Source organism: Anomalospiza imberbis, chromosome 1 (assembly GCF_031753505.1).
Source record: "Anomalospiza imberbis isolate Cuckoo-Finch-1a 21T00152 chromosome 1, ASM3175350v1, whole genome shotgun sequence".
In the NCBI taxonomy this organism is placed as follows: domain Eukaryota; kingdom Metazoa; phylum Chordata; class Aves; order Passeriformes; family Viduidae; genus Anomalospiza; species Anomalospiza imberbis.
In genome coordinates, this window is record NC_089681.1 from 70,576,450 (window position 1) to 70,595,448 (window position 18,999).

Consider the following 18,999-nt stretch of genomic DNA (forward strand, 5'->3'; position numbering starts at 1 on the left):
CCAGCAGTATGGTTCATTCTCTTTGCTTCTTCTACATTACCTTCAGCAAAAACCAAGGAGGGACTTGAAAGCTTAAGCATATCAGATGGACAGTCTCCACTTAACTCAAAATTCCAGTTGAAAAAAATTCAATAAACAATAGTGAATTAATATTCATTATCCATCATAAACAAACTGCCACAAACATAATAATACTTTCTATAGAAGACTTTTATGCAAACACCATTGAAAATGATCAAGATATTCATGACCCTTTTAGCAAGATTTTTCAAGTGATACTTATAAAAGTAAGAGACATCTCTGAGAGCAAGCTGTCTATAAGAAGGAACAATGCTGCAGCGGTTAGAATTTACAATATTCTTGTGATGATCCTTGGACTGGTATCCATAGTCACTGTGTTTGGAGTACCTAGATATATAACCTGACAGCAGTGCAGGCTCTCACACAAAAGCCACATTTCAAAAGTATTGCTCTGTCTACATTAGATGCAGAGAGGTTTGCTTTTTAAAAAAAAGTCATAACAACTGTAAAACCAGCCACAGGTAATATTATATTGAAAAGTTCAAGGCTTCTGCTGCATCAAAGGTAATTCACAGTAATTTACTTCCAATTAGAGGTTATAGCTGTGGCTTTAAAAATGGTTAATCACCTAAACTATATTCTAAGACAAGATAGCTGAGCTTTGTTTTGTTATGTGGGTTTTTTTCACTTCCAAGTATAGGTCTCATTATACACCAAAGCAAAACACAACACTTTGTTTTGTCCTCTAAAGCATGTGGTAGGCACCTTATCCTGACTTGACTTCTACCACTGGGAATGCATGAATGTTAGTGACTAAAGGATTATCCACCTACATATTCACCAACAGTCACACAATTACACAGAAAATCTCCTAAGAATTTAAGACCAGAAAGTGAAAAAATATGCAACACCATGTTTACACCAAATATATGTTTTAAACCACAGTAAGCTTCAAGAGCTATTAAAAAATAATCAAGAGAGGACCTACATTTCAGAGAGCTGAAATGCAGTCAGAACTATCCTTTAGCTATGACTATAACCATTCTTTCTAAGGCTCCTTTGAAGTGTCATCTAAAGTCAGAAAAATGTCTTTTTTTTAAAGAGACAATGAATGTTGCATGGGGAAGAATTTAGAAGGTCAAAGAATAGTGCCAGAGAGAGAAGTAACTATTCAAGTTAGAAGGGTCTTCTTGTAGCCTGTAGCTCCCAAGGAGACTCAATCATGTCAGGTATGAACATAAAGCTCTTGGAAGGGAGCAACATTAAAAAGAACTGACTTTGCAAGATTTGTAATTCCTCACATTGAATTCTCCTCTCTGGTGTGTGCTCAAGAATTCATCATGACTCCACAATCTCCTGTTTCATACAAGGAGTTAAAGCCTGGCAAGCATCCTGCTATAGAAATTCTTCGAGACAAGGTTGAAAAGCTAAATAGGTAAAAGGAGAGGGGTAGGAATCATTTCATAGTGCCCACTTTGCTGCTGCTTTAAATATGGAGATTTTCCAAGATAAAACTTGCACAGCACAATCTGACATTATATCTAGATATGCTTCTTTGGTGTAAAATATATCAAATTAGAATGGATTTACAACTGAATCATATCAGCAACAAAAAGGCCAACTTTCTTATTCCTAAATGTTTCCCAGTTTCACCTAAAAAACTCTTCTATTCCTGCTACCCCCCTCAAATCTTATATTTCAAAAGAACACTGCAGACTATGGTTCAAATATAACTAAATATAAGAACATAGAGCTCAATCTTCTTTCAAGAGATGACCTCAAGACTTTTTTCTTTAATGAATATTTTAAGATTTCCAGTCATTTTTCAGCTTCATCAATAATACCTAAGCAACAACAAAACAGTAGTTTGAAAGAAATTAGAAATTACATATTAGCTATATTGTAGAGGAGCCTGAATATATCCATTATAAGTTTATTTTTCTGCATAGCCAGAGTTTTTCATCACAGTACACTGTAAAATGAATACAAAAATCCCTCTTAAACTACTTTAAATGAACGTCAGAATTGAGCATGTGATCAATCTTCCGATACAGATACACACAATTATACCAGAGAATTACAGTTCTAATTATTCCTTCCTGTAGTGAATGTGAGATATTCACAAGCACCTTCTCTCCCTCCTTGCCATATTCACCATGATGCTCTATTTGAATAATGTTTCATTGACCTTCAGCAGCAAAGAGTGAGGAAATACTTCAATTTATTTAGCAAGTTGATAACACTGAAGCCAAATCAAAATATAGTTATATGCAAATATATACATTGTGAGCACATTTGAACCATGAAAATGTTTAATGCCTATTCATGGCTGTAGTAATGTATTTAAACTTTTCCTTTCCTTCCTCCCCACACCAGCAGTAAAATTTATAACAGACTTCACATCTATCAGCTAGCTATTTCCCTATTTTCAAATATTTCTTAAAAATATTTACTTTTTTTCTCATCAATTCTAATATATTTAGCAAAAAACGTTCCCCAGAATTAATTTGGGTTAGTCCACCTAGCTTTAGAACAGGCATTGGAATGAGGCCTTCAATCTGTAGCATCTAAACAAAATCCCCCAATACTTTGTGGAGTTCCTAAAGACAATATTCATTCCAGAAGAGGCAATAAGATAACTTTTTGCACACATGCCAATATCTGTGGGAGTAAAGCTCAAAACAGGCATGGTGTCCTCCATCCATCAGGGAACTAAGAGGTGCATCCGTTCCATTAAAAAGCAGTAATTTTTTAACCATTAATGCCTATGGGTTTCCACTCCCTTTAAAACTTACCTCTAATAGTCAAGTAAAAAATTAAGTGGTGCTAAGGACTTTCAATCTGTGTGCCTTTCAGAAAAACTTGGAGTTACCAATCTATTGAAAGACTAGAATCAATCTATTCAAAGACTAGAAACATCATGGTATGTCTATCTTGACTTGAAAGGCTGTATCCATCAGTGTATTAGTTTCCATCATTTCTTACACAATAAATAAAATGCATAACTTCTTACTATTTATTTAAACAAATCCTCGTAAAGCAAATCTGACCCAATACTGAAAATGCGTATCGTACCCAGTATAAATGACAATAAACATGGATTGAATTCTAGAGTCATCTGGAAAATAACTTTATATGTCCAAAGCAGTAATTCAAAGTGTCAGGTTCTGAGTAAGTGGATACAGTGTAGTTTGAACATCCTAAATAGCAATAATTCATCAATTCCACACAGAACAGTATTTATTTGGTTTTCAAGTAAACTGAGAATTGCTAGATTATTTTACATTTGGAAAGTGTCATGGTCAGGTTTCTGGGGAACAATATTTTTTAACCCAAAATCTCATAAAACTATACACACTCATTTTGCTTGGGGGTCCAAAAAAAAGAAAACCTACAAATAATGCAGGAATTTACAGATTCCCATTTCCAGCACCTATAGAATATAACATGTAAGGAAATCATTGAGATTCTAGAATCAGAGTAATATCTTCCTGGAGAGTTAATGAAAAGAGAAAGTATACTGGCATTCCAAAAAGTTACCTCAGAAGACCTGATAAAGCTTCTTTTGAGATTTGCAACAGAAGTTTTAATGCTAATGAGGGATGCCATTTGATGTTGTGTTAGTAATTTTAATTTTTTAACAAGGTGATTGGTGTATTTTTGAGCAAATTGAGATCTAAGAAGTTGATATATTAAAGAAATAAAAATTAAAAGTATTATGCTTAATCAATATTCTTCTAAATAGCCTAAAATATTTATTCTAATTTTTTCCAATTCTTAACAAAAAGAAACTTTCAGTGCAGATTTGTGAAGTATAAAAAAACTTCACATTACATGTGAAACTTAACACTGACAGTAAATGACCCGTTTTTCCCTTCCTTTCCCATTCATTTAATTACTGTTTTGGAACATTAAGTGCGCTCAGCTTTATGTCAGGCACTTAACTCCTGCTGCTGATAAATTTGTCTAGCAAAGGATTTGGTCCTTGAAGTTAGTACTTCAATAGAAAACTTCAGCAGCAACACAACCTGTGAGTCACCTGCCTGCTCACCTATTTCTTAAAAAACAAAGTGAATGTATGTTTCTTTCCTTATCAAACCAATGTATTCTCTAGAATATATGTGTCTGTGCATATTAGTGTAATTAGTCACTGGTAAATATTCAGAGGCAGGCTTGGAGTGCTGTATCATAGGCAGGAGGGAATGATGAGAAAATAACAGCTTACGTTTCCATACAGCTGCTCCTCTAAAGCATTCCAAAGCCTTATTTTCTTTAGAGGCAGCTAAAACGCTCACTTTCTCCAGGCACCAGCCATTTCTGAGTTGGAGCACAGCAGCTGTTGAGTGCTTGACAGCCATGCTACACAGTCAGAAGGGCCCATTGACAAAATATTTGTTTTCCTCTGAGATAACTGCATTTCAGTTTTTGGTGGAGGAAAACCAGAGCAGCTAAATATTATTTGCAGGAGCGCTTTGATGCCTTGATCGGAAGCATATGGCAACAAAGTCTGATCTGCAATCCATGCAGACAAAAAATTAAGACAACTGAAAAGAAGAATGATCTTTCTTTCACAAATGTGATGCTAAGGCACAGAAGGCTGACTATAAAGAATAGTCTAAGCCTATACCTAGATCATCTGAGGTCCAGGAAGGTTAATGTTTGTCTTCTCTCAGTGCACACAGTAACATAACTCATATCTAAATGAATGATTTTCATCCATTTGAAGAGGGACGTGTATGTGATGTAACATACCACTTGAGTAACTCTTCCCTAACTGCTATGGAGGAACTGACACTTCATGGAGAAAACAGGTAATTAATAATAGTTGAGGGCTTTAGTACAATAACAACCATCCCTTAATATATTTCTTTTAGATCGATGGAAATATATGCACATTTTCAATACTCTGCTAGTAGTCTGAAGTAAAAATTAACACAAATAAGTTATGAAGGGTAAACAATCAAACAAAAGACTGTATGATAATTTCTGAGCAGTCTGCAAGTAACATATTGTTAACACATATAAAAGTCCAGGCTTTGTCCTGGACAATGGATACTGCCCAAGACAAGGGGCAAAGACATGCAAGAATCACTTGTTTTCCCCAGGCTTTCATCCAGAATTACCTAAATTATCAGCTTAAAAGAGTAAAAATTCAAAATATTGCCTGTCCTGATGAATACTCAATGTCCCTTACGGGAATCATATTTTTTTCTGAAATAGCACCTTTCTGCTGAGGAAAAAGGAAACAGGCTGCAGAGAGCCAGAAAGCAGCCCTCTCGCATACAGTCAAGGAACTGGATGCAAACCACTTATTAGACCCTGAGGCAACAGCCAGAAAAGTGCTGGGTAGTAGAGAAAAAAAAAAAAAAAAAAAAAAAAAAAAAAGTTAGTTCAGGCAGTTTTGCTTCTGGAAAAATTAAAGGAAAACAACAGGCAGTATTCTCGAGGTTACAAGGGCAGTGCTAGAGCAATAGCTACTATTTGGGACCAATCTATACAGCAGGAATTGACAGATACCAATTTCATATCAAAGTATAATTTTCTCATCATAATAGAGATGCAATTAAGCAGAAAGGACTGAGCAGCTCAAGTCAGATCATATTGTAAATTTCCATCAGTTGATACAGGAAAAAAAAAAAATATTTTACACTGTATCCATTTCGTACTTAATTTCTGGTATGCGCTTACTGGTTACCTCATTACAGAAAAAAGTTCAGTCTGCTAATCAGCACAGCTACACCTGTATCTGTAAATCCAAGAGCTCCCAGTGATATTCCCAGACATTGTCAACTTCTATGGTGATAAGCTCTCAAAGAGTTTTCTTTTGCCTGCTCTCCCTGGAAAACCCAAGCTTTGTGTGGCAGCTGGAGCATTTAAGAGACTGCTTCCATCTTGTGAAGTTTAAGACAGCAGAGTGCTGGTAGCTCCTATCCCAGCACCCAGGAGTTTCATTTATTTATACAGAATCATACAACAATTTTTAGTTCCTTCAAAGTTAAAATGTATCTCTGAAGAAAAGAGTTTTTCAGAGGTACAAGATTCAAAGCATGGTGTTCTCTCACAGTTCTTGATGTGTGATAGCGAAGGCATTGAACCATTCATAAATTTAATTTCTTTAAGGGGTTTTGTGCCTGAGATTTCATTTACAATAATGTTATTTTACTATCTGCAGGGATGTTATTGTGTTTTGAACTGGCATAACAGACAGAAAAAATCCACATTATTTAGATAAAATTGTGGTAATGAAAAGCCTTATTACTAAGGTTGTTAAGACGAAATATTAGATAGTTTCTCATGTTAAAAAAGTACAGTTGTTCTATAAACCCCACAGTCTAGCCAGACAATAGCTCCCCCTGCAAATCTTTTCTGGATAGTTACCTTATGGATATTCTGTTTTGGAATTCCACGCAGTGTGCAGTAATAATAAAGATGCTCCCAACCTGTTAAAAGTTCATCCAGGGCATCATGTTGTGGACAATATCCAATAATACCTTCAGAGCTAGCAGAGAGTATATCCATTTCTGACCTGTATAAAGAAAAAGAAAAATATTTGAATGTTGTTTAACAAATCTCATGGCCCTGGGTTCCACACCTGGGATAAAAGACAAACACACATAACCTCAAGTCTGCAGATAAAGGAGTTTGAGTCTCTTTGCTGTGGTTACTTAGTGCAACACCACCCACAATGCACACCACACTTTTTGTCCCTTTTGAGTCAGCACAGCCACCAGCATGTCACTGTTGTGACAGCGTGTGTGTCAAGGTCAACAGACCAACACATGAAGAAGAGACGTCCATGAGAATTAATGCTCACCCGTTTTACTTCTCTTATCTTTTTGGTAGTACCTGCTCTAAGGAGACACATTATAACCATACAGTGCTCATATTGGATATTATACTATATAAAATATTATATTCATATCAATCACATTGAATATTGAAGAGGAAGGACTTGAGAGGGAAACTTTGCTGTGTTTTCTTTGTGTGCTATGACCACACATACACATGCATGCATTCTCTAAACAACAAGAGTAAAAAAAATTAAAGCCTAGTAACTTAAAAGACAATACAGGAAAAAGTATAAAATCATCCTGATTTAAGAGACTTTGGCCTTCACTTTTTAGCTTTACAGCATTACTTGAAATTACACTCATTGCTAAGAAGAAAGCTTGATTGCAAGGGTGTCTCATTACCCATAATGACACTAAATCTATCCTATTTATTCCAACATCTAATTCAACACTCAGCGATGCTGATTTACATGTACAGAAAGACCTATCAAAATGAAGATACTTAATAATAAAAAAATCTGAGGTTTGAAAGAAAAGTTTTCAAAAGATTCTGAGTAACAGAATGTTTTTCCTCTTAGTGGTTTTCTACATTTCTGATTAAAAGAACTAAATATATGATTAATCATTTAGACACAAAGTAAATGCATTAACTGCAGGATCTACAGATACTAGCACTAGTGAATATATAAATATGCATCTCCTGTTTACAAGATTCAGGAGTCTGGGGAGAAAAAAATTCTGCATTTTACATAATGAACCACAGCATGAAAATATATTTTAATGCTATCAAAAGATAAATTAACATGATTATGACAAACCTTGCCATGGATTAATATGAATGTTTCTTTGCTGTTAATGCAAAGATATAAAATCATGGTACCTTGGCTGATTTGGATGGTGCTATGTTAAGTTATCTGCCTGTAGACACCTCTCTAAATAGTTAGCAAAATATAGAAGGGTGATAGGGGAAAGAGGATAACAGAAGTGTTCATCTTTAATCTATACCCACTTAGAGGACATTCTCAGTGAAGAAAATACAGAATTTTTACTGTCTCAGTTTCCAACCATACATATGGCAAATTAAATCCTTTTTCTATAGTCATCTTTACCATTAGATATGCATTGAATAATGCTGATCTTTTTGTATAACCAGTCAGAAGCAGTGTATTCCTTATTTAATTATTTCTAACATAGCAAAATACTATTCACAGTGAAATGTTATCTAGATGCTGTTGAACATAGATGTGTCTGAGGTTTGTTTTGCTAGGAAGATTCATGCACAGGGTATTCTTTTGGTGCAGCTGCTGTCTTTTGAGAAAAAGAGACTGAGCTTTTGATAACATGCCAAGCTGAATCAGAAGAGAACAAATCGCACTCAGGGGTAATTTCAGGGACATTTACTCAGCATGAACCCTGTAACTGGATAGAAACATCATGTCTGCAATGGGCCCCTACCATGAAGAACAAAAAGTTAAATATGGACAGCTGCAAATAAACAACAGACATCTAATGTTCCTTAGCTAGAACTATATTAGAGCATTCTTACTCAGTTTGCATCAGGAAATAAAGTGTCCTCAGTGATGATTGTACATACAGGATTTTGGTGCTCTGCCTATGTAAAGCACCCAGTCCTAGGTAAACAGTACCCCACCTACTGACTTTTAGCTTTCATAAAGTGAGGACAAAATAAGAATGCATAATTTAATATTCTTATTCAGTTTGGTCCCTTACCTTGCAACTTTATCCATTAGTGCTGACCCTGAACACTTCAACTTCCCATTAACTCAGAGATTCTACTGTATCCACTAAAGAACTCATAGACCTTTCCACCTCACTCCCCTCCCTCATCTCTGTATCTGTCAAAACAAAAACAATCCAACCAGAAGACCAAAAAAAAAAAAAAAGCCATATTAGGATTCTTAGCTTTTAACTGACTTTTTTTTTTTTCCCTAATGTGCAGTTTAATGCCTCATCTTCCCTCATCAACATCACAGAGTAGATTTCCAAATCAAAATTCTGGACATCTTCATTCAGTTTTGTTTAGCCAGGTCCTAAGTTTTTTCTGATGGTATAAACAATATAAATAAAAAAAAAAAAAAAGAAAGAAAAGCTTATTATCCTTTTTAATTATAGTAGGTATTGTATAACAGGAAACAAGCTCCCATCTTAGGAAATTGATTTTCCTTGAAATTCAGTTAATCTATCAGATATCATTTTTATGGGTCTAAATTAAGTCAACATTTCAAGTAGTGATGGCTTGATACCAGAAAGTCTTCTCAGTAAATGATATACTGTAAATATTTTTCCCTTTTTTTAAATTTCTGATTTGATTCATTTAACTAATTATAATCCTCTTCTTCCTTAACAAACATCATATTATCAGAACCAAATTTGAAATATATATTTTTAATATTTTCTGAAATATAGATTAGCATGCAGCAAAATGCTGATTCTTTTTATTCTCAAGCTAGAGAAAAACAGTCATTTGTTTTCTGCCCTATTATTATCAAGATGCCATCATTTTTCACTAGACTATTCACATTAGAAACAAGACATACAGGAGGAAAAATCAGCTCATTTTATAAACAGAGAGAAAGAACATGTAAGTATGGATTCCAACCCCTCTCAGGCTATTTTCCATAGTACAGTAGACACAATGAAATCTTGCGTAACATCTAAATCCTATGAGGAGTAAAACTCTTTTACACTAAGCTTTTACACTAATACACAACTGCCTGTATCTTTACAATAACACAGAGTACTTGCTATCTTTAAATTCTCTCAGCAATTTTGATTACATCATCTGATGAAGTTAAGATATAGAACATATTTTCTCCTTCATTTTTAGCCTACATCCTTATGCTCAGTCAATACTTCCCCTCATTAGTTAAGTTATCCTTTAGAGTGAACAGCTGCAAGAAATGACACCACCAGAATATTTCCAGAAATCTTTATATTTTAAATATAGTTTTAAAGTTGCAGAATTGCATTTCTAGAACTCTTTTAGAAATGGTCAACAGAACATTTGGCATCCTCAAGAAAAATAGTGGAGTCTAGTACTTGAAGCGTGAAAGATTTTCTATTCCATCCCTGTCTAAGTACTTTGGTGAGAATCATGATATTTTGGTGCAAGACATCCAGAGAAAATATCCAGGACTCAATAAGAGTTTCCTCACTATGGAGTGTTCATCTTATAGGTTTGTACTATTGAGTAAAGGAACTTGCCAGACTTTCAAGATACTGTAATCATAAACTAAAATCAGAGTACAGAAAATTTTTGATTCAAAGTTGTTCCTCCACTGACCATTGCAAGTCTTTTTACATTGATCTATTTATTCTGAGTGCTTAAAGAAAGCCCTGCAATCTGATTACAAGTTATATGGGTGTGGCATGGAGCACTCCAGTCAGAAAGCCTTTGCTGACACTGAAAAGAGACATGATCACTGGCATGAGTGAATATGATCTTGGGCAAAACCTGTTTCCTTCCCCTGTATAAACAGGACCTGCAGTTTCCAGAAGGCCAGATCCAAATCTAGTTTGCAGAACTAGATTTGGATCTTGTTTTTTATAATGGTCACTACCAACATTGCTTATAGGTGGTTGTGGGCTGTAATTCAAAGGTAAGCCTCAGTGTTAAGTTTCCAGAGATAAATTAGTACCCCTGATATTAGTCTTATGGCTGGTTTTGTTAAAATTGTTTCGCTTTTGGCTCCACTGTGCACTTTTTTCCACTTTTATATGCTATTTCTGCAGTTTTTCAATGCAATTAAAAGCCGTGATATATATGGTACCTACAATACCACACATATATATACACATATATCTGCTTCTTCAGAGAGATAAATTCCATTAATTAGTCAAAATGAAATATAAATTTACAAACTGCAATAGTACTTAAACATTTCATTGTACTCATAACTGCACATTCAATTCAGTGCATACTAATGCTCAATTAACATTACAAAAAATCAAGGTTAAAATATAATTAATGTAACTATAGCTGCATTATAATTAGACTAATTATACTGATATACAGTGTAAAAACAGTCCTTTCAGTCATTATATTTATGTAAATTTACTCTTCCTTTCAAGTTAAGGTATTCGAACTACATTTTAATAATTTATCAAGTTGAATATCATACCTATCAAAAGAGTTGAAGTTCTAGCTATAAAGAAATATTTTACTTTTCCCTCTTTGAAGAGTAGCTCTGTGGTCCTATGACTTTGTAATCCAACAGCTGAGATGACTGCTCATCTCATCATGACTTCCTATTTGACAATTCAAATAGGATGGGGAATTGCTGTCATGGAGTATCTCTGAGCAGAAGGAAGATGGAAATTCATGGGACATAAATTAATTACATGAGGAAGAGTGCCAAATGCTTCAGTCCTTGATGGGGCAACTTACAAACAAGATGTTACCTGGTTTATCTATTTTTTTGCATTTGCATCCCATTACACTCTAAGTATGAACTTAAAGTCATCCCTATTCAGCAAAGTACAGCAGAAAAGATTGCAAAATAGAGGGCACCAAAAATACAAACAAGCCACCAGTCACATTATTCATTATTTTACACTGACTTTGCCATGACACTTAAAAGGAGTTTGACACTTTCTCTTCAAAGCTGTGTTTAGCTTTCTTCACTTTAGACAGGTTTATAACAGTCACTAAAGAGGGTTTAAACACAAGTATAGAAAGGGAAGGAAAACAAAGCTTGGCCAAAGTACACACAAACACAAAAAAGTGGAACAGATGTACAGAATTTGCTGATACATTAGCCCAGCAGACATTCAAAGACTATGAGGACTCACTTTGTTCTACTTTGTTATACCACTTTGTTAAGTGTCAACTTTTCTTTGTACATATTTAATGCAGACCTTACTTCTTCAAGCTGTTTGACAGGAGAACTAACTACAAAAATGTTTACAGCTTCATACACTACCTTTCATTTAAACAGTTCCCACATTGGTGGCAATTAGTTCTGGCAGTAGAGCCAAGCATGAGATAATTTTAGTCCATTTTTACTCTTGTAGAGCAACAGCTGTGCTGCAGAGAACACAAAGAACTCTTCTAATTGTCAAGCAGATTATGCAGTTAATTATTAAGCATATTTAAGCTTCACAACTCTTTAAAACCCTCTCAGTCTCTTAATGTTTTATAAAATCATATTTCTAAAGACAAGTAAACAAACCTTATTCAAATAATCTACTTTCTAGCAATTATTGGTTTGCTTTTGGTATTTCTGCCCTTTATGAAAGGTACCCCTGGAACTTTGCTATCACTATTTTGTTTCCAAACCTTCTGAAGTAACTGTTTCACTTACTGTTTCAGTAACTGTTTCAGCTGCTTGTTTCTTTGTCACTCTTCAATATTGAGGCCAATATCCCTAATTTGGAGACAGGCTCTCTAGAAGATAATTACTTCTCTGTTTCTTTTGCACAGATATGTCTCTGATAGCAGAAATATTAATGAGGTACACAAAACAATAAAAAAATAAACTTCCCTGAGAAAGGCATCTTCACATGATTGGCTCTGGTTGGTGATAAATTACTCATCTGACTGGACTGTTTTAATCACATAGCAGTAACAACCAGAATGGGCTTACAAAGGTTATATAAGTTGTCTAAAACATTTTATGCAGAGGGAAATGAAAAATTTAAAAAAACAGGTTTTTTGTAGACTGCTCAGCTTGTATACTATGAATGTGCATCGGTGACACAAATTGTAAGATACACATTTCAGGCACATAATGCATTTAAAACATCTACTTAATTTATAGTGTAACAAAAAAGAGAAAACCCCAATTAAAACAGATCAGAAGCCTTCCCTACCTCAGAATCATTTCCCCACCAAAGAAGTCTTGGAAAAACCAATTTGCAGAAAAGATGAAGCTGGCTTTAGTATTTCACAAATATTCCCACTTAATGACATCCTTAGTTATGAATCCCAGTGATACTGAAAACTAACTTACATAATACTTATCTTCTATGGATTTTATTAGCTTTATTATGAAAACAAACACAGATCTCTCTCAGACGCAAGAATAAACTCTTTTTTTTTTTTTTTTTTTTTTTTTTTTTGTGTGTGGTATTAAGCATTCAGTAAACTACCAACCTAGAGGACAACAAATCTTTAAAAATACTTGGAGATGTTGTGAATCTACTCTTATGCCCTATTAAAAAGGAACTTACTTCTCAGAAGCATATTTTTAAAATTTCTTTGAGACTATAGCAGAAGTTCCTTGAATATAAGTTGGTTATTGGTGTATGAGGCTCTTTGTCTATAAATCCCTGCACTTCCATGATGTTTTAGGTCTACCTTTCAAAAATTCTATTTTACCTTCAACTCATACCTTTGAAAAATTCCATCTTCGATTTCTAGAATTCATGTTGTTCCAAGGTGCAACAGCTGTCCAATAAAATTCAATGTCATTATCAGTGCACCTGCCTCAAAAAGACACTCCCAACTCTACTTTAAATTCAGTATCAATTAGGAAACTGTATGCATGGATTTTTAGAAGGGTTTTTTGGTTTCTTTATTTTTTAATTTGTTTATATACCAAAAACCTTGAAGCATAGTTATTCAAGGAAATTTAATCTGTTATGGATTAAGGATTTTTGCATGGAATAAAATCAGTTAGGCAATGTTCATAATAGTAATTTTGCATACTCATTTAATTATTTGATCATGAAGAATACATCATCAAGATAGGGTTAGATTTTATGTTAGGGAGAAATTCTTTACTGTGAGGGTGGTGAGTCATGGGAATAAGTTTCCTTGAGAAGCTGTGGATGCCGCATCCCTGAAAGTGTTCAAGGTTATATGTAGTTTTGATTAAGCTGGTCTAGTAGAAATTGTCCCTGCCCATGGCGGGGCGGGGGGGGGGGGGGGGGGAGGGAGGGTTGGAACTACATAATCTTAAAGGTCCCTTCCAACCCAAACCATTTTATAATTCTGTGAAGGATCCATCAGACTGCAGTATCTCGTCCTTTCACAGTGACAGAGGATAAAAGACGCATTCTTTCCAGTCAAACCCAAAAGAGGTGGGATCTACATCTAAGCTGCATTATTCATCAGAAATAGGTATCAGAGATAATGCTTTCACGGAATCTCCTTCATGATGTAAATTTTAAGCAAAAAAGTCTAGTTCTATTCACCAAGAAATGTTCTGCAGCTGTGATCAGCAGATGCTTTCTTCTGCTGACTGTAGTCTCTCTGCCAGGAACACCAGGCTTCTGAATACAATACCAGAGTAAGAAAAAGAGAAGCCTGCTTACTATACCTTCCCCTTCATTTATCTGAGTCATAAATGAAAATCAATCCACCTAAAATTCCCTGCAATTAGTAATTTTAGTCATTCTTAGCTGCTGAGGAATGGCTCTCCAGATCTGTTGTGGCTACGAGCTCACCTCTGGAAGAGCCAGCAAACTTGTCTCTTAGTGATTTTCAGTACAGCAGCACAATGCACGATGAGCTGCTTCAACAGTAGTTTCCAAAATAGGAAGCAAGGAACAAAGTCAGGAGGGACAAATTTTTTCTCACAGACTCAAATTGTTTGTTTCTCTAAGTTAAGCTACTGTATAATAGCAGCCTCTTACTTAAGGTTGCCTTCTTGAATTAGCGTTAAGTTTTGAAATCTTGGGAATATGGGATTTACACTCACTTCAGCCCCTGCAAACACAAAAAATCCATGAACTCAATTGACACCACCATAGTACAAGGTGATAATTAATGTTGTCAAGGGTATTTTGTACACTGAAATTCAATTGTCTAAGGCTTTCTCTCAAGCCTCCTAAATGTGTCAAATTTCATTACCTATGTTTTATTATATGCAAAATAAAATTGCATCTTAATATATGCTTTCATGTTGGATTTATAAAACACAGTATGGGAAATTAAAGTGACATACACAATGTCCAGGGACAGTATTTATCCTATTGTCAAAAGCCATTTGCATTGTCAATGCCCCAGAAGCATTTTTATCCATTTAACCACAGGTACACAGCAACACAACTGATAAAAGGAATCCAGGCATTGGTGAATTGTTTTGTAATTATTTTTTTAATTATCTTAGGAGGTTCTAAAAAAATAGAAGTCAGCAAACATACTGTAAGTGTCATTATATAAAAATTGAATTGTATTCTTATAACTTTATATTTGCTTTCAAGTAGATGTTAAAATTTTGGAATTTTCACACCAGATCAAATGATTTGCCCAAATACAGACCTGCGACGACATTGCACGGGGATAGTCATGTGTGTGTGATGAATGCACAGGTGGGACACAAGACAAGACCCATTAAAATCTACTGCAAAATACTGCTCAGAATTAAAACAAAACATGCGAGTTTAAATGTCCTGATACCCTAATGGCAATATTTTATTTAAAAAAAAATATAATGCAGATAATTTTATTTCTCCAAATCTCAAATCCTCTCCAGACTCATGCTATAAACTTCTGACCTCCATCATATCCTGTAGCAGGAGGTATAAAGCCACCTATCAGTTCCAAAGAATAACAAATGTTGATTTTTATCTAATTATAAATCACTTCTGTCATTTTTAATTTTGATCTGTGTCTGAAAAAATTGTCTTCTGTTTAAGACAGAAAATTATAAAAAAAAAAAAAAAGTCTGGAAAATTATTAATGAAAAAACCATCTAAAAGTCTCTCTAACCATTTTAAAGCGTCACTCACACTACTTCTCTCAAGAATAATTCTTCCAAAATCTGGGGGTTTTTTATGTTTTTTTAATAATTTCTGCTTTATGATCAACATTTTTTAATGATTTGATATGAAAGATAATGAAAAAACACACTGAAGTAAAATTATGTTTGATATTGGTGATATTGTCCATTTCAAAAGTGCAAATTTTCCAGAAAACTGAATTTTGCAATGACTGAAGCTACTTCTCCTTGAAGATGAATCTGATGATCATTATCTTCATGAAGAAATAAGGAAACACTGACCTATGAAAGCATTTGAATTCTAATCTAAAGAAATGTAACTTGCCATTTTGAAAATTCAAAAATTTCTTCATGAAACCCTTGACCTGTCCTTTCCAAAAATGATTTTGAAATGTACATCATTTAGGAAAAGAAAATAGTCCAAAGGCCATTTATGTATGTGTATATACATATTTACTACTGACTGAAAAAATAACTTTCTTTCCCCTCCAATTTTGCTGGGAAAAAATGAAATGTATTGGTTGCATCTAACCCAAAGTCCATTATTGATCACTCCATCAGAATGATAAACCTCACCAACACTACCTCTTATACATAGCATACTGATCAAGTAATTAATTCATGACTCTGAAGTACATTAGTGTAAGAAAATATTTTAAAATGACCCACTTGCAGCACTGCTCATCTACCTAAGCCTGGAAAACTCTCAGTGCTGAACTTGTAGGGGGATATATGTCCATGCATTTTAACATATGTTAAGATTTTTTAAAAAGTTTTAAAAGGATGTATATTAAGTCTTCTTAGAGTTTCTCTTTTGCTACCAGACAAGTTTATTCTCACTTAACAGAGCCGGCAAACAGAATTAAATAATGCTAAAAAGCTTTTCCACAGAGACTTAACAGAAAAACAACAATATACATTTAAAAGGGAACAAAATAGGTCCCTAGAGTACAGTATAAAGGACTGAAGACATGCTGAGTCTTCGATCATGTGCATTATCAATTAGCAGTATTCTGATCAAACCCTGTGTTATTTACCCAGTAGGAGTCCTGATAACAGCACGTCCTGCAGATGGGATGATATCTCCAGTCAGCATCTTAAATGTTGTGCTTTTCCCAGCTCCATTTGTTCCCAGGAGTCCAAAACACTATCAGAGATATTGGAAGAAAAAAAATCAATATGCTATACTGAAAAAAATAAGAAATATTACCCCTTTCCACATTTTCTATTATATGTCTGTAAGAAACTATATATGGATATAATGTGTGTGCAAATTCCCTTTCCCATAGAAAATCAGTTTAAAAAAAATTGTATTTATCATATTTTGATTACCTCCTAATTACCAGAAGTGACTTATTTAGGATTCTAGCTCTCCTCTTAAAATTCTGCCAAACAATCAAACCCATTATTTATGCATATTATTAGTAAATGCTACATCTGAACAGAAGGATTTTAGGTCCTGCTTCCAAACCCTCGATATCAGTCCATAGAGTGAATATTTCCAAGCTTCTCATGAGTTGCTTCACTCTGTACAAGTGAATACCAAACATCCAAGAGACACACTCATTTTAAACACTTATTACAGGCCCCTAGCTGCGATAACTTAATGCTTAATCTAGAATAGGATTCATATTAAGTTCAAACTTAGCACTTTATGATTTCTAAATACTTTTTTCATGATCTTTCGTATTGATTTATAGGCTTTAATTAACAATAACATCCTCCTGTTTACCTCAGTTACCCAACAGCTGATCAGTAAGTAGCACGAACATCACTGCACCTGTTCTGCCGTGTGCAAGTTTCTCAGATCTTCCAATTTTATATTAGCAACCAAGAAAAGTCTTTTCTTTCTCAGTAGTTTAGAAATTAATATCTGTAATTCCCCAAATCATCCAAATAATGAGTAAAGCCCCCAAACACAAACATGTTCAGCACTAAATTTTGATTTATTGAAATAGTTTATTTGTATATGCTATATTTATATGTACCGTGATGATTTCAGCATGGGAACCAAAAATGTCCTGTGGTAACAAATTCAGGATGCAGTCCATAGTTTGCTGTTGAGTTGGGTATTCTGTTTTCTCTTTGAACACTAAACTGCTATGCTACCTTACTTGCTTTTTATGTTAGCCTAAAGTACAGTAATTTGGTAAAGATAAGAAAGAAGTAAAAAAATTAAGATTCTGATGAATGCTTAACCAAAAAATAAATGAACAGCTGCTTCTTCAGCACCGCCAGAGTTTCTGCTTTTATCCAGTATTGATTTTCAGAAATTATTACAATTGAATTTTTTCTGCTGCTATCTACAGGCCTTTCACTGTAGACACAGTGAGTATGTCTCAACGATTGCTCAGAATAAAGTGTTACTTTATAAAAGGGGAAAAAGAAAGACTCATTTACCTCTCCCCTTGGTATACCCAAGCTTATGTTTTCCACAGCTGTGTTCTTCTTATTGAAACCTCCATAACACTTCCTGAGGTTGTACAGAAGTAGGATATCATTACCAGTTCTTCCACCAAAGAGTCTCTGTCGCTCCATTTCTACATCAACATCTTCTGATGGGCTGTCCGTGCCATTAACTGAACAATGACCCCTATAACGGAGGATGATAATAAGTGATACATGGAAAATTGGTCATTGCTGCACTCTGCATAACTCTTATTTTCCTGGTTGTAATCCCTTAGCACTTGGTGATCAATTCTCATCAGAATTCAAGGGAAAAACAACTACTTGTATTTTTTTCTGTAGTTTGCATTAATTCAGGCACATCATGCTATCAGAAGAATTTTTCTTCTGTTGTTCAAAGGAACACACTCGAACACATTTTCTTTCTCCAAAAATTAGTTCAGTGCCCACTCTGGCAGAATACAAATGATAACACACCTTGGTTTCCAGAGGAGATCCCAATGAAGGAAAAGACGTAAAACAAGTAGTAGTGTTCCCTGAAGGGACATTGCCACAAAAATCCAGCCCAGGAAATCCATCTCAAAGGGGCTCACGTAAGAATCTATTCCAAAATTCCTGGTCAGGTCAAACTTGATCTGATTGTATGAAAGCTCTATTAAGCCCTGGCCTAGGCAGAATTGTGGGAATATGATGAATGCCCATTTGAGGATATTGTAGATGTTCTGAAAACTCTGTATTAAGACACAGCAAGGATGGAGGAGGATAAAGATAAAAAGGAAAAAAAATTAGTTTTCTGCAACAGCCTAATGAACAGTCTTATAAAACTGGATACTGCATTCAAATCTCACTCATGGTAAACTGAATTCTAAAGTGCATATTGTGAACTGTTTTGGGGACAGGGTTCATATCATATTGCATTTTAGACTTTCTACAGCCACAGCATTCTAATCATAGTTGAAGTTCATAGACAGTATCAAAACACATGTAGCCTTCTATTTCCTTAACATTTTAATATTTGAATAATATCAAATTTAAATCACCAACCTAAACCCAAGTGAATACCAAATTTGCTTACACAATGTCATGACAGATAA

The 18,999-nt window shown here is 34.6% G+C and overlaps 1 protein-coding gene across 1 annotated transcript in view; it reads right to left on the reverse strand.

The window, feature by feature from the left end:
* The window catches only part of ABCA13 (ATP binding cassette subfamily A member 13), a 164,633-nt gene that overhangs the window by 21,974 nt on the left and 123,660 nt on the right, over nucleotides 1-18,999 (reverse strand). Inside the window, exons 46-49 of the mRNA XM_068185206.1 lie at nucleotides 18,383-18,636; nucleotides 17,900-18,092; nucleotides 16,537-16,646; nucleotides 6,400-6,547 (exon numbers count right to left, since the gene is read on the reverse strand). Coding sequence (XP_068041307.1) covers nucleotides 6,400-6,547; nucleotides 16,537-16,646; nucleotides 17,900-18,092; nucleotides 18,383-18,636 — 705 coding nt within the window. The remainder of the gene's footprint in view (nucleotides 1-6,399; nucleotides 6,548-16,536; nucleotides 16,647-17,899; nucleotides 18,093-18,382; nucleotides 18,637-18,999) is intronic.